This window comes from Aquarana catesbeiana, linkage group LG09 (genome assembly GCF_042186555.1).
Source record: "Aquarana catesbeiana isolate 2022-GZ linkage group LG09, ASM4218655v1, whole genome shotgun sequence".
Lineage (NCBI taxonomy): Eukaryota > Metazoa > Chordata > Amphibia > Anura > Ranidae > Aquarana > Aquarana catesbeiana.
In genome coordinates this window covers 50,541,554-50,556,990 of record NC_133332.1, presented here as the reverse complement: position 1 = coordinate 50,556,990, position 15,437 = coordinate 50,541,554, and the positions used below count along the sequence as shown (strand labels likewise).

General features: G+C 42.5%; 1 protein-coding gene across 1 annotated transcript in view; it reads left to right on the top strand.

Annotated features, from left to right (window-relative positions):
• Positions 1-15,078, top strand: part of LOC141107618 (uncharacterized) — a gene marked incomplete in the record, with an annotated part of 110,163 nt that extends 95,085 nt beyond the window's left edge. The window contains 4 exon segments of the mRNA XM_073598474.1: positions 5,069-5,136; positions 7,928-8,026; positions 13,884-13,978; positions 14,864-15,078. Of these exon segments, the coding sequence (XP_073454575.1) occupies positions 5,069-5,136; positions 7,928-8,026; positions 13,884-13,975 (259 nt within the window).
• Between the last annotated feature and the right edge of the window lie 359 nt (positions 15,079-15,437).

The following is a 15,437-nucleotide window of genomic DNA, read 5'->3' as shown; positions in this document are numbered from 1 at the left end:
GGGGACAAGGTGCTTTGGGGTGGGGGGGCCCGCAGGGCGCCCCCCTCCCCCAAAGCACCCACCCCCCATGTTGAGGGCATGCGGCCTGGTACGGTTCAGGAGGGGGGGCGCTCGCTCGTCCCCACCCCCTTTCCTGACCGGCCGGGCTGCGTGCTCGGATCGGGGTCTGGTATGGATCTTAGTGGGGACCCCATGCCGTTTTTTTCGGCGTAGGGGGGTTCCCCTTTATAATCCATATCAGACCTAAGGGCCTGGTATGCCCCGCGACGGGGCTCGCAAGGTGTCAATCTCGCCGATAAAAGCGGCAAGATTGACATCCTTTTCTAGTCCCGTCGCACCTGAGTCACGTTCAAAATGAACAGACTTGTCCGTGTGTGGGCAAGTTCGTTCATTCTGAAAGTCCGCCGTAACTCCGGCGAAAGTCCGTCGGAAAAACGGGCGGACTTAGCCCGCCGCAAAGTCCGGTCGTGTGTGGGCAAGTCCGTCCGTTTTAAAGTCCGGCGCACCTGGCGGACAAAGTCCGTCGGAAAGTGTGCCGGACCAAGTAGGACAGAAAGTCCGACCGTGTGTACGCGGCATAAGAAGACTAAGTAAAGGGGGATCTATTCTTTGGGGGACCTGCCCTGGCCTGCTATGAAGGGGGATCTATAAGGGGGACCCTGGCCTGTCCTGCACTTTATGTGATAATGACTAAGCCCCTCCCCTTCATGACATTGTCAAAAATGGCAGAGAATGGGTCACCTTAAAATGATGCCCCCCTCCTGAAAAAGTTCTGCGAAAAGCCCATGGTAGGAGCCCAAATCTATATCCTCCAGCACTCCTAGAATACACCACTTTGGATTGCAGATATGGGGGAGATCAAATGTGTAGCAATAAAATGTGTAACGTGTGACCAAGCAACATGCATTTTAATTCACTTTGTATTAAAAGGCAACAGGCATAATAATACAAATCAATGCACATTATGTCGCGTGGTGTTCCAAAAATACTCTGCTGTGCATTGCACTGGTTCGCAGGAGGGCTTTTTGTTTATTTTTGGCCCACCTCACCATATATTTCCTTGTTAGTCTTCAAGTCCTTTCCCATTAAAACCATTGTTCCCATATACTGCACTGGTCATGGCAACCTAGCTGGAGGCTCGGTTCACACCTAAACCAGCCGCGGATTGCACAGGAACGCTGTGCATCCCTGTTCTCCATTTCAGGGACGAATTAGGGCTGAATCTTTGCCTGAATTTAGCCCTGAAACGGATCCAAAGACGCACGTTTCTGCGCAGTGCGCTCTGCAGTCGCCCCGGAGATATGTGAACCTGCTCCACAGAGAGCCGGCCACATTCTTCTGCTATGCGAATTGGATGCGGGGAAAGCCGCATTCCAATTCGCATAGGTGTGAACCCAGCCTGAAACAGCTTGATGCAGTGTGGAATAACAATGCATTTGGCCAAAGGGACAAATAAATAATTTGACTAACTCTACCTACTATAAAAAACTTAGATATAATTCCCTTATTATTCTTTGGATTTTTGATGAAATGAGACATGTAATATCTTCTATCCTAGGAAGGTTCTACTTTGCTTTGCACTGGTTCAGTAGAAAAGTTTTTTGGTTCCTTTTGCCCCCGCTCTCCATAACCTGCTGAGTTATACTTTTCAGATCTACAGATCTAGAACTGGTCTGACAGTTTGGTCTCAGGTTCCATTGCCTGATAGGCACACAGCAGCCAGGTAAAACTGGGATAGGGTGAGCCCAGGGATACTCCAATAAACTTCAAACAAACTGTAGTAGAGGACACTAAAACAGGGCTGTCTTAATAGCATCATGGGCCCCTGGCAAAGTAATGCTCTGGGGCCCCTACAATGGAAACAGTGCAGGTAAACAGACATCAAGTCGGTAGGAGGCAGACAAGCGGAGCTTCCCCTTTTGGGTGGAGCTCCGCATTAACTACATAAACAATCATTCTCTACAGTAAAGAAACAGTGGGAAAATACTACATACATAAAGTTGTTACTACATACAACAAAGCTGTCCTGCGCATATAATATATCTGCTAGATTGATGCCTCCCCAGCACTATGGCCCCTCTACACCCTAGATATCCCCCTAGCACTCTGACCCCTCTACACCCCAGATATCCCCCCAGCACTCTGACCCCTCTACACCCCAGATATCCCCCCAGCACTCTCTCCCCTCTACACCCTAGATATTCCCCCCAGCACTGTAACCATATACCATAAGATACCCCTTGTAATTTGTGACCCCACTACATCCCTGATACCCCTACACTGTGGCCTCTCTACATCCCTGATACCTCTAGCACTATAGCCACCCAAGTTACCCCAAGCATTGCTACTCCCTATACACTCCAGATCCCCCCTCAGCATTGTTTTCCCACATACACCCTTGATATCCCCCAGCACCATTATTCCATCCATGTAGTACCCCCTTTTCCAGTTGAGATACAGTGCATATAAACTTTTGGCTCTGTGCCCACCTCCAGCACTGCACTCACCAATACCAATTAAGCAGGCAGAAGGAGGGGCGGAGGAGGGAGAATCACTCCGGGCATTCCAAGCCTTTCGGTGCAAACAGTGCTGGACAGCTGGGCTCACCAAGACACCACCCACAATGCTACTTCCGCAGGTGGGCTCTCAGTGCTGCCGACTCAGCAGCTCCCACTCCAGCTCCTACCCCGCAGCCTTCGAGTCTCAAGCATTCAAGCTGCATGCGGGGGGGTCAGAGCATCACTGGCGCTCCGGCCCAGCCCCTCCCTGCTGGATGTGAAATAATAGGTATCGTTCTGCACAGCACAGCGTGTCACTGCCAGCTCTGCCTCCCCTTTATATCCACCAATCTCAGTGAAATCATTGGGCCCCCTATTTCTGGGCAGCATGGGCTCAAGGACCAGCTGCTTTGAGGAAAGTGCAGGGGCCCCCCATGCAGCTGGGTCCCCTGGGCAGTGCCCAGGTGTGCCCTCTCATTAAGACAACCCTGCACTAAAACCTTCCTTCTGGATGAGGGCACCCCTCTTAAAGTAAAGGTAAGCTGGTACTCAACAGAAGTATAGTCCTGAATGTACAAAAAAAGCTCTCCCAAATGAGGCCACAGAAAGTCTCTAAGTCCAGAAGGCTGGTACTCACTGTGTCCTGAATACTGTGTTACCGCCTGCAGTATAAATTTGTTTCTGTACTTCAATTACCTGTGTCCTGGATCCTTAGATGAGCTCTCTGCGAATTCAGAAGGCTAGGCCCCCATTCAAAGCAGAAGCCAGGGCCCCGAAAAGAACTCTTTCAGCTGCAGGTAAACTCCCAAGGATGCACAGCCCTCAGGCTGGGTCTTACTTCCCCAGGAACAAGAGGCCTCTGTTCTGGATCCCAGCCTATTTATACCCCTTTTAACCCCCTGCTGGTCACTCACTGCACTGACCAGGGATTGGCTGAAGAGCCATTAAAGTGGTTGTAAACCCCATTCATGAAACTTGACCTAAGCACATATATCTGTAGTGTTTGCTTATCTCTCTCCAAAGCTCTAAACACAGTGTCTTTCTGCTGCTCCCTTTCTCTGTTATCAGCAGAGTTACTTCTGACAAGTTCTCTGACACACGAGATAGCAGCTGAAAATTTGTGTTGGAGAGAGCTTAGAGGCAGATTAGCAAAGAGCTTGTCCATTCAGACTACAGCTCTGCATGTTCCTTCATTTGTGGAGGGGGGTGTGTGCCTTCCCTCCAATCCGCTCTCACACAGTGTGAGCCTAGACTCCACACCCACCCCTATGTGCTGCTGAAACAGGAAAACAGATTTTTAACATGATCTGCACTTTCCAAAGAGTGTAGAAAGGGAAAGACTGCATATATACATGTAAAACTTATGTAGGGAGATTTGTTTCATCTCTGTGTATCATCTGAGGCTGTTCACTTCACTGGGCTTAGGAGAGGGTTTCCATCCACTTTAATATGCAGGCCAGGGTCTGTGTTTTTCCACCCACTATATCCCATAACTTAGTGGGATGCAGGAGAAAGTAAAGGAACCTGCAACAGCAGAACCCAGAAGAGACATTATTAAACAATTTCTGCTCTCCCTGGATACATGGAGTCCTAAAACTAAATTTAACACTATTAACCTATTGGGGCAATACACTTTTCAGTTGGCCCCTTAAGCCCTACTCCATCAAAGCCATTGGGATTGATTTATAAAAGAAGGAATTTTATAAGGGAATTTACCCTTGCTAAGGGAATGAGGCGAAGATCAGTTGACACCTCAGAGTTGGCTCAGTTCTCCTCTGCCCACTTCATTTCATAACACATACATACAAAAGAATCTAAATGTAATATATTACAAGAAATATTCCACATACACAAAACTACCACAATCAACAACCTGCACCAACCTCAACCAAGACCCCGGAACATTTGCTAGTGTACTATTAAAAATGAATATGGTTTTTGGTAAACTTTATTTTATTTTTCTTTTGTTTAAAGGATAAGTTCACCTTTTAAAAAAAAATATTAAGTGCACTTTTTTGCAGGTCAAAAAATGTGCATTTACTATTTTTTTTATTTTTTTAGGAGAATGGAAAGCATTGCACCCGTGATCAGCAGATCGCTGCTGCCTTGCAGGTCTCCCGCAGACTGTCAGTGTCTCTGTCTGGTTGTACATCGTACGGGCAGGCGGTTTCACACTGGCAGGATGAATCAATGAACTAATACAGCGCTCATCAGCACCGTTGTAGTTCATTGAGAATTACAAGCCGATCGCCGCAAAGGCTGTCGGTAGTTGTAGTTCATTAATTTACAGAACTCTGTGAATGAAGCGGCCGTGTGGGTGGAGTCCCGCATGGCTGCGCTCTTTTCAAAAAGTGACAGCTTGTACGGGGAACTTCTCCTGATACTGCTGTCCTACAGAGGGCTTAGGTCGCAGAGCCACTGCAGGAGCAGGAACATGTCACATGTTCCACCCTAAAAACAGGTTCCCAAAGCTGAACTTATCCTATAAAGTGTTCCTTATACTAATATTTTATACCATTTTTATTATATTTACCACATTGTATTTTTACAAATCTATTCAATTACTGCAGAATAAAAATAACACTGGAGAAGAACACAACAATGGAGAATAGTAATCACAAGTTTGAGGACATTGTTGGTAAGTAAACTAAGCATTGCTGTAGCTTGTCTAAGTGAAAGATATTGGCCCCCGAGCTTTAGTCCAGTACCTGCTACTTCTAACTTAACATTCCCAACCACCATGATCTCCGCTGGAGCTAACATACCACCATGACCCCTGCTGGAGCTAACATACCACCATGACCTCTGTGGGAGCTAACATGCTCACTTTATTTCATGCATCTAAAAAATTTGTAACATTTATAACTTCTGAATTTAACCCTCCCAAACTCTTATAAGCCCCTCCACCCCATACAGTTTGTTCCTAGCTGTGTATATTATTATCCAATCAGCAGCCTGGGGCCTGCTGATGACCAAGCTGCATTGCGAAGAGAAGTGAGGTCACCAAGCTAGCTATTCTAAAATCAGATGAATGGCTAGACATGATTACAGTTATTCTAGCAGGTTACACTTGCTTGAAATTGAGCTCTAAGGCAGTGGTCATCAACCCTGTCCTCAGGGCCCACTAACAGGCCAGGTTTTATGTATTACCTTTGGGAGATGCAGACTAGAATACTGCAATCACTGAGCAACAAATGATATCACCTGTCATGTATTTCAGTTATCTTGCAAACCTGGTCTGTTAATGGGCCCTGAAGACAGGGTTGATGACCACTGCTCTAAGGTACCTTACAGGACAAGTCAAAAACATGTAAATTTCCCAATGTCTTATCCTTCTTAAAAGAAAGGTATGACAGTCTATCAGCTGATGGGGCAGAGCAGCGCCAAGTTCCGAAACAGTCCTCACATTGTTGTCAGTATCCATCCAGCTGCCTGATTGACAGCCAGCTCCACTCTTCAGGGCATGACTAAGAGCCCAAGCCAATGCCTCCAGCCTAGCACCCCAGTGAGTGCTGGAGGAGCAGAGCGGGTGGGGTCTGGCGACAGGCAGTCACTGCTCTCCACTACAAGCAGACTGAGATCAGCAGGTCAGGTGATCTTTTAGCCTGCGTGGGACAGTGTCATACAGATTGCAGTTTCTTTACCAAATCCAAATTCTCCTTTAAACAGTTCCTGCCCAGCCTGTGACAAAATGATGGTCAGGCGGACCTTTCGTCGATCTGAGTGAGCATCATATGATGTCCTCCAGGGCTGTGCTGTGGTGTGATCTGTCAGTACCATGAGACCGCTGTGACCAATCACAGCAGATCAAATGACAGTTGTAAACAATAGATAGCTTCCTTTCATGCCATCCATTGTGTACAATTGTGTTGCTAGCTGTGATTGGTCAATGTGATCACATGGTACAGACAGGGCCAATCACAGCCTATCTGTACCATGTGATTAGCTCTGGCCAATCACAGCTAATCACAACAAAACAAACTAAATTAATCAGTTTCATTTAGCAAATGTATTGCTTATAGCAATTAAATTCACTGCTATAAGCCAGGGCTCTCCAAACTTTCTAAGACAGTTTACTGTCCTTCTGGCTTTAGGAGAGCCAGACTGTGGCCACTGGGAGTAGAAAAGGCCTGGCCATCAGTGCCCCATCATTGGTTTTAATTGGAGGAATAGAACCCCATTGGTGATATCAATGAGAAGAATAGTGCCCCATTGATGGTGTCAGTAGGGGAATGGTGCTCCATCATTAATGTCAGTTGGTGGAATACTGTCCCAAGGGCAAAATAAAGGCAAGGATAGGGCTACATCTGGTTCCCTGGCTGCAGTTTGGAGACCACTGATATAAGCAATTATAATGTGTAAAAAAAAATAATAAATCCTGATCACTTCCCCAGAGTAGTACAATGTTACTATGGTAATATTATATTGCTCTGGTCATAGTGTGTTAAAAAATCATAAATAAAAAAAAAGTAAAAATAGTAATTAAGAGACAAATATTGTTATTTATTATGATAATTACTATTTTTTTTTCGTACTATCACCAGTCAGTGTCCCTGATCACACCATAGCAGATAAATGATGCTGTACTGCAATGGTGACATTTTTTCTTTTTCTTAATTTTTTAGCTTGGACTGTCTACTTTCCAAAAAAGGGGTCATTTAAGGGATTTGTACTGTCCTGGTGTTTTTGAGCCTCAAGAAATGAGATAGGCCATCAGTACATCAGGACTGATCAATTTTCAGATATATACCATAGTTTGTGGATTCTATAACTTTCCTACGGACTAAATAATATACACTGATTTGGGTTATATTCACCAAAGAAATTTAGCAGAATACATTTTGGCCTAAATATATGAAGAACAATAGTCTATTTGCAAAATTTTATAACAGAAATGAAGAAAAACGTGCTTTTTATGGCAACATTTTCAGTCTTTTATTATTTATTTATGAAAAAAATTAAAAACCCAGTGGTGATTAAATACCACCAAAAGAAAGCTTTAGTTAAATAGTTTAGTTAAATAAAAATTTAGTTTGGGTACAGTGTTGCATGACCGTGCAATTGTCATTCAAAGTGTGACAGCGCTGAAAGCTGAAAATTGGCCTGGGCAGGAAGCGGGTAAACGTGCCCTGTATTGAAGTGGACTCTCCAAGGACAGAAAATACTTGTTGATCTTTGTGAAATGCCCTTATCTCCCAGGTCCTGCTTTGGGTTGACAACACAGCATTTTCGTAGATGGAATTGTGTCAGTCCTGCCCCGTTGTCTTTTGCTAAACTACTTAATTCCTTCCACTGTCCTAATCTCTAAGGCATGTTACTTCACCCCTCTACATCACCCTCTAATTTATTTCTGAAACAGTTGTGAAAAAATATTCATTGAACATAATGAAACAATATTTGATCTTGTACATTTGTGGGTTTTTTTATAGATAGAGATTATTTTGTAGTGTTCCATCGATCGGTAGGAGACTCATTGATTGTCTGGAATGGAAGAAATAAGGATCCAGTTACTGCTCTTTATCTGTTATGTAAGTCATTAAATATTTCTCTACGAACAACGAATAAATATTTATTAAGTAAAAAATTAAATGAGTCTGGAGTGTTCCTTGGCTTTAATGGGCTCTCCAGCCAAAACTATTTTTAATCAGTTCTGTTTAGCATAGGTAGGGATTAGAAGTTGTCAGAGTGAATTGATTTTCTCTTATGTAATGTATTCCGATTAGGAAAGCAGCAATAACATTGGCAACTTCTAACTCTTATTTTTTGCCTGTGTCTCTGTTAAAGAGATTTTTTCATTACTTCCTGTCCTAGGGACAACTGGCGCTCCACTGAGTGACAACATAGGAAGGCAGTCTTGTGTGGGCAATCAATCAGAGGTTGGATTTTACAGCCAACTGCTGGGGTGTCTGCAAAGTTGTGTAATCGGATCTTTTCAATAAAAAGGGCATTTTTTTTTCTCAGCACTAAAACACTTCCATAAAGTGGAATTTGTAATATTTTTATTTTTTAAAATATTATATTTGTAATTTTTAAAAAATTCATATTACCAAGAAACATTTTAAAAATATAGTGAATAGATGTACAATACATTACCATGTGTAGACATTAGACCCTGTTAGATACTATTTTTTCCACTATGGTATTAATCAAAACCCAAAAAAAACGCTTCTTCAGGACGGGGTAAAAATTTTAATCAAAGAAAACGCTATGTCTGGTGCAAACCCAACACATCACATCACCCACAGAACACCATCCCTACAGTGAAACATGGTGGTGGCAGCATCATGCTGTGGGGATGTTTTTCAGCAGTCAGGACTGGGAAACTGGTCAGAGTTGAGGGAAAGATGGATGGTGCTAAATACAGGGATATTCTCAAGCAAAACCTGTACCACTCTGTGTGTGATTTGAGCCTAGGACGGAGGTTCACCTTCCAGCAGGACAATGACCCCAAACACACTGCTAAAGCAACACTTGAGTGATTTAAGTGGAAACATGTAAATGTGTTGGAATGGCCTAGTCAAAGACCAGACCTCATCCAAAAGAAAATCTGTGGTCAGACTCAAAGATTGCTGTTCACAAGTGCAAACCATCCAACTTGATGGAGCTGGAGCAGTTTTGCAAGGAGGAATGGGCAAAAATCCTAGTGGTAAGATGTGGCAAGCTCAAAGTGACTTGGAGCTGTGATAGCCGCAAAAGGTGGCTCTACAAAGTATTGACTTTAGGGGGGGGTGAATAGTTATGCACATTGACTTTTTCTGTTATTTTGTCATATTTGTTCTTTGCTTCACAATAAAAAAAAAAAAATCTTTAAAGTTGTGGGCATGTTCTGTAAATTAAATGATGCAAATCCTCAAACAATCCATGTTAATTCCAGGTTGTGAGGCAACAAAACACAAAAAATGCCAAGGGGGTGAATACTTTTGCAAGGCACTGTATATATATTTATATAGTACAGTTATCTTGGAAGCATAGAGTATCTCAGTTTAACACGTTTCACACTTTAACTTCTTTAGGAACACAGAGGTATTTTTCATAGGATCATATCATGTACAGTATGTGGTTAGTATTAAATGGCTGAATGGCTTTTAGGTTTTCCCATCACGACCATCCCAGATATCAGCTCTCTTATTTACCTTTCTCTGCGGTCCCTCCCATGAAGAGGAGACCTTTTTTAGAGAGCGAAAGTTCTTTTATTATTGATAGTAGTAAATCACATTTTGGAGAATAGGAAATGCATACATCTATGTAACAAGACAAGGAATAGGGGCGCCTCTGAGAAATTATCATAAAAACTTTATTTTAAATAAAATATCCACTCACATGAAAGCAGGAGAAGGCATGTGCAGGAGCGTGGTGAAGGCTGGAAGGCTGAAAAACACAGGGCTGCAGGTAGAAGCTGTATCAGTGTAGCTGGAGCACAATCCAATCCAGGCAAGCAGGGGTGCAGATGACTGAGCACATACACACATAGGTGAAATGCAATGTCCCTGGAGGATGGTATCAGTAGTCCAGTGGAAAAGGAAGGAATCAGTCCAATAATAGCATGAATATCTGTGGAAAGGAGGAGAGAGACGTCTGGCTGGATGGCAGGGCTGCGCTGTATCTCCAGCGATCGTACTGTCCCTGTGTGGTGAGGGAAGAGACACGGCCGTGTATGTGAGATGGAAACGAGGCTTGGAAAGCAGACACAGGCCGGCGCCGAGCCGTGACGTCATCAACATGCGACGCGTTTCTGAAATTGCTAGCTATAGATGGATGGAATAGCCGCATTCCTTTTTCAAGCATGGATACACAATACATGGAGGGGTTTAATATAGGTGGACCGAGGGGCGGAACCAAAAACATGAATGGAGACACAGGCTAATGAAGAGGGGAAGGGGAGGAACTAAGGAAGACAGGAAATGGGGCAGAAAACAGGAAATGGGGCAGAAGACAGGAAATGGGGCAGAAGACAGGAAATGGGGCAGAAGACAGGAAATGGGGCAGAAAATGGGACAGAAAACTGTGAAAACAGGAAATGGGGCAGAAAACAGGAAATGGGACAGAAAACAGGAAATGGAAAACAGGAAATGGGGCAGAAAATGGGACAGAAAATTGTGAAAACAGGAAATGGGGCAGAAAATGGGACAGAAAACTGTGTGTAAAGAATAATGGAGAAAATATTTTTTGAAAAATAAATAAAAAATGATGATGAAAGTATGACAAGCTAAAAGTAGATATAAATATATGAATATTGTAAATAATATAAATAAATATGTAAATAATAAAAATAGATATATGGTCAGGGAATAAAAAAAAAAAAAAAGTATGCTAGAAAATAAAAAACTATAGAAATAAATATACATGTATAAATATAATTAATGGATATAAATGGATGTAAATATAATGGATAGATATAAGGTGGAGGTGAAGTGATGCCTCTTGTGTATGGGTGTGTATGTGCATACTTGTGTATATGCGTGTGTGTATGTGTATATACATGTATATGCTTGCCTCCCTTCAAACACCCCCCCCCTCTTTAAACCCCCCCTCCCTCTCCCCTTTTTCTTCTTTTCCCTTTGCCCCCCCCCTTTCCCTTCCTCTCCCCCCCCCCCCCCTTTCTTTTCCTCTTCTTTCCCTCCCTTTTTTTCCCTCTCGCTATCAATCGTATGTATATGTGCACATATACTCCGTCTCTTTTTCTCCAATATGGCATCCAGCTTATATCCTTAATTTCATATATTATATAACTCTTCCGTTACATGATTTTTTATAATTTTTTGTTTTTTCCACATTCTCCAAAACTCAACATTCATTTATATCTATCCATTATATTTACATCCATTTATATCCATTTATTATATTTATACATGTATATTTATTTCTATAGTTTTTTATTTTCTAGCATACTTTTTTTTTTTTTTTTTTTTTATTCCCTGACCATATATCTATTTTTATTATTTACATATTTATTTATATTATTTACAATATTCATATATTTATATCTACTTTTAGCTTGTCATACTTTCATCATCATTTTTTATTTATTTTTCAAAAAATATTTTCTCCATTATTCTTTACACACAGTTTTCTGTCCCATTTTCTGCCCCATTTCCTGTTTTCACAATTTTCTGTCCCATTTTCTGCCCCATTTCCTGTTTTCCATTTCCTGTTTTCTGCCCCATTTCCTGTTTTCTGCCCCATTTCCTGTTTTCACAGTTTTCTGTCCCATTTTCTGCCCCATTTCCTGTCTTCTGCCCCATTTCCTGTCTTCTGCCCCATTTCCTGTCTTCTGCCCCATTTCCTGTTTTCTGCCCCATTTCCTGTCTTCCTTAGTTCCTCCCCTTCCCCTCTTCATTAGCCTGTGTCTCCATTCATGTTTTTGGTTCCGCCCCTCGGTCCACCTATATTAAACCCCTCCATGTATTGTGTATCCATGCTTGAAAAAGGAATGCGGCTATTCCATCCATCTATAGCTAGCAATTTCAGAAACGCGTCGCATGTTGATGACGTCACGGCTCAGCGCCGGCCTGTGTCTGCTTTCCAAGCCTCGTTTCCATCTCACATACACGGCCGTGTCTCTTCCCTCACCACACAGGGACAGTACGATCGCTGGAGATACAGCGCAGCCCTGCCATCCAGCCAGACGTCTCTCTCCTCCTTTCCACAGATATTCATGCTATTATTGGACTGATTCCTTCCTTTTCCACTGGACTACCGATACCATCCTCCAGGGACATTGCATTTCACCTATGTGTGTATGTGCTCAGTCATCTGCACCCCTGCTTGCCTGGATTGGATTGTGCTCCAGCTACACTGATACAGCTTCTACCTGCAGCCCTGTGTTTTTCAGCCTTCCAGCCTTCACCACGCTCCTGTACATGCCTTCTCCTACTTTCATGTGAGTGGATATTTTATTTAAAATAAAGTGTTTATGATAATTTCTCAGAGGCGCAACTATTCCTTGTCTTTTTCTAGCTATTGGAACTCGCTTTTGGTTTCTTGGTGGCTGCCCTGACTGAGACTGTGGTTTTATATTACCAGTGTACACATCTGTACACCCACATTCCTGGACTATTAGGTACTATATTGTAAGGTATCTGCATATTGCGCCTTGTTACTTGTTTAGTATCTATGTAACAAGAGATACAATGTAACAACTCTAGAGAACTCTAGAGGGAATTAAAACATAAATGTACATTTTGCTTTAAATGAGCTGTTAAAATGCCATAAACCCATAAAACGTACGCGCTTTGAGGAAAACGCACGTGCATCTTCTAAAGCGTTGGTGTGAACAGGCATTACAGGTGGGTTTCAGTCAGTTTCAAACTACTTAGAAACATCTTCAGAATTTTGAAGACACGTTTTGCATGCGTATTACATGCACTTTCTTCCTCTTCGTCATTTCCTGTCTCCATCTTGTGGGTTATGTCTGTGTTTGTTGGAAATGTGGGCATGTGATCTTGAAAAACACACTTATTAAAATGTATATTGCATTTTCCATGTGTTGCAATAAGCAATGCACAATATAAGCAACTTCAGGGATCAGGGATGGGTTGTTTTAAAGCTCTTTTATGGCTGTTAAGAAATAATGTGCATAGCCTGGGCATAGGTGCACTTTTAAAAAAAAGAAAAAAGTAGCTGCCCTACCTAGCCCTCTAACGCATTCTAACCTAGAACTGAACCAACACCACCCGAGGGCTAACTGTCTTGTTCATGCTAGCCCCCTTCTTAGTGGTACCTATGTAGTAACTTGTCAGAGTTGAATAGGGCGCAGTGGCGGCCCGTCCATTAGGGGCGCCACCCCCTCAATCCATGCGCCCAGTCCCTAATCTCCATGCAAGGTGCCGGACGCATGGATTTAATTTTTTTTTAAGCACATGATTACATCCGGAGGCTCTATATTTACTAATGTCTTCTCCTCCCAGCCAATCAGTGAGCCCACCCACTTGTGTGACATAACGAATGAATATTCATTAATGTCTTCCTGCTTCTCCTCCTGGCCAATCAAGAATATTGGCCAGGACTCTTAGGACTCCCGGCCAATAGGGTCTCAGGACCCGCCTCCTGTTTGTCCGGGAGGAGAAGCAATGGCCCCGGTAGCAGCAACAGCCTCTTTCAGGAGTCTGGATTCAGCAGTGCACCACCACCTTGTCCTCCTCCCCGCACCTCTACCTCAGTATAATATAAGGCCACGGATCGCGTGGAGGGGTGGCGATAGTGCGAGTGGATCGCTGTGAGCGGATTGAGAAATGCACTGTGCTATAAGCTCATGCAGAGTCATGCAGGACCTATGGCTGGCCAGTTGCTGCACCATGATGGTATAGTGTATCTCTGCTCACTGACAAGCAGAAATCTGTATCGTACAGTAATATCTCACATTTATGTTTTTCATATATTTTACAGCAAAGTCGAGTAAGTTGGATCCTGCCGAAGTAACTGTCTTTAAGGACTTTGCATCATGTTTTTCATTCACTGACATTAGGGTTCCTGAATAAACGGTAAGGAACTTATTTTGTACAATGCTGAACAAAATAAAGTGCCACTATGTATTTTTTATCTTAAAAATAAATTAAGAAAAAGGAACCCATGACTTTTCACATGCGCACACATATAATACAAAGAAAGTGTAGTGGTACCCTATTTATAATGTATGAATAGTGGTGAAACCCTCCTGCACATTAGTGGAACAATGATACTCTTAATTACTAAGAAACCACCATAAAAAAATACTTAAAAACTAGATAGCATCTATACCCAAACACATCAAGTGTGATACAGTGCAATTATAAACAATGGTGAAAACCCCTAAGGCTCCGTTCACACCTAGGCTCTCCGGATCGTGGGCGAAATCTGCGCTATTCTGCTTGCGATTCCTGAATCGCCGAAAAACACAGTACGTGCTTGCGATCCCGTTACTTTCAATGGCACCCCAATCGTGGCATGATTTTGCCACAATTGTCGCCCAACAAATTTCTGCAAAATCGCACAAAAGAAGTTGATAGAAGAAATTGATAATCGATATTTGTTTTCATTTTTTTTTTTTTTCATTTTAATTTCATCTTGTGATGTTGGTAAATTAAGTTAGGGAAAATACAGATTGTTTGATTATTCATTGGAGGTAGGCGCAACAAAAAATAATATCACTTTCATTTACAATATCAAATACGTGGTTAAAATCGAATATCTTTAAAATATTTATAAATCAAACTAATTTTTATTTCAGAGGTTGTTTGGAATACTTGACCCTTAGGGGTTTTCATCATTGTTTATAACTGCACTGTATTACACTTGATGTGTTTGGGTATAGATGCTATCTAGTTTTTACACAAACATTCTTGAGTAGTTTTTACGTTTTTTTTTTTTTTTTTTTTTTTTTTTTACAGTGGTTTCTTACAAATTACCTGTACCTGCAACCTCACACAACCTGCAGGTTTCCTATATCACCTTGACCCAGAATTGGAGGCTTTATCAAACCCAAGATGTTTTGAAGTCTGCAAGCTCAAGACCTCAAATCAGGATTACAAAGCCATATGCCATCAGAGGCCAGTTGCCTGAACGCAGAAGAGGAGGCTGGCTTCCGTTGACTGAGGAGGCCCAAGATGGCGACGCAGGACCTAGGCTGCTACACATGATCATCGGATCACAGCAGAACAATACAGGTGAGTATCTGAATTCAGAATAATGCTGCATAATACATAATTGGGGATTAAAAAAAAAATAAGTGAGCAAATGAAGTTCCTTTTTTCCTTGATTACAGATGATGGGTTACAGAGATAGCAGTTGTAGCTTGGTTCCAGTTTAATCCCCAATAAAGTCTCATGATGACTTACAGCCATCTCGCACTGCAGGCCATTGAGCTTGATGGTCCAAAAATGTGTAATGCAAGATTCAGTACAGCTGAACTTTTTTTTTGCTACATAGAACATTGATTCAGATGTTTGTAAGTGCACTGTACCA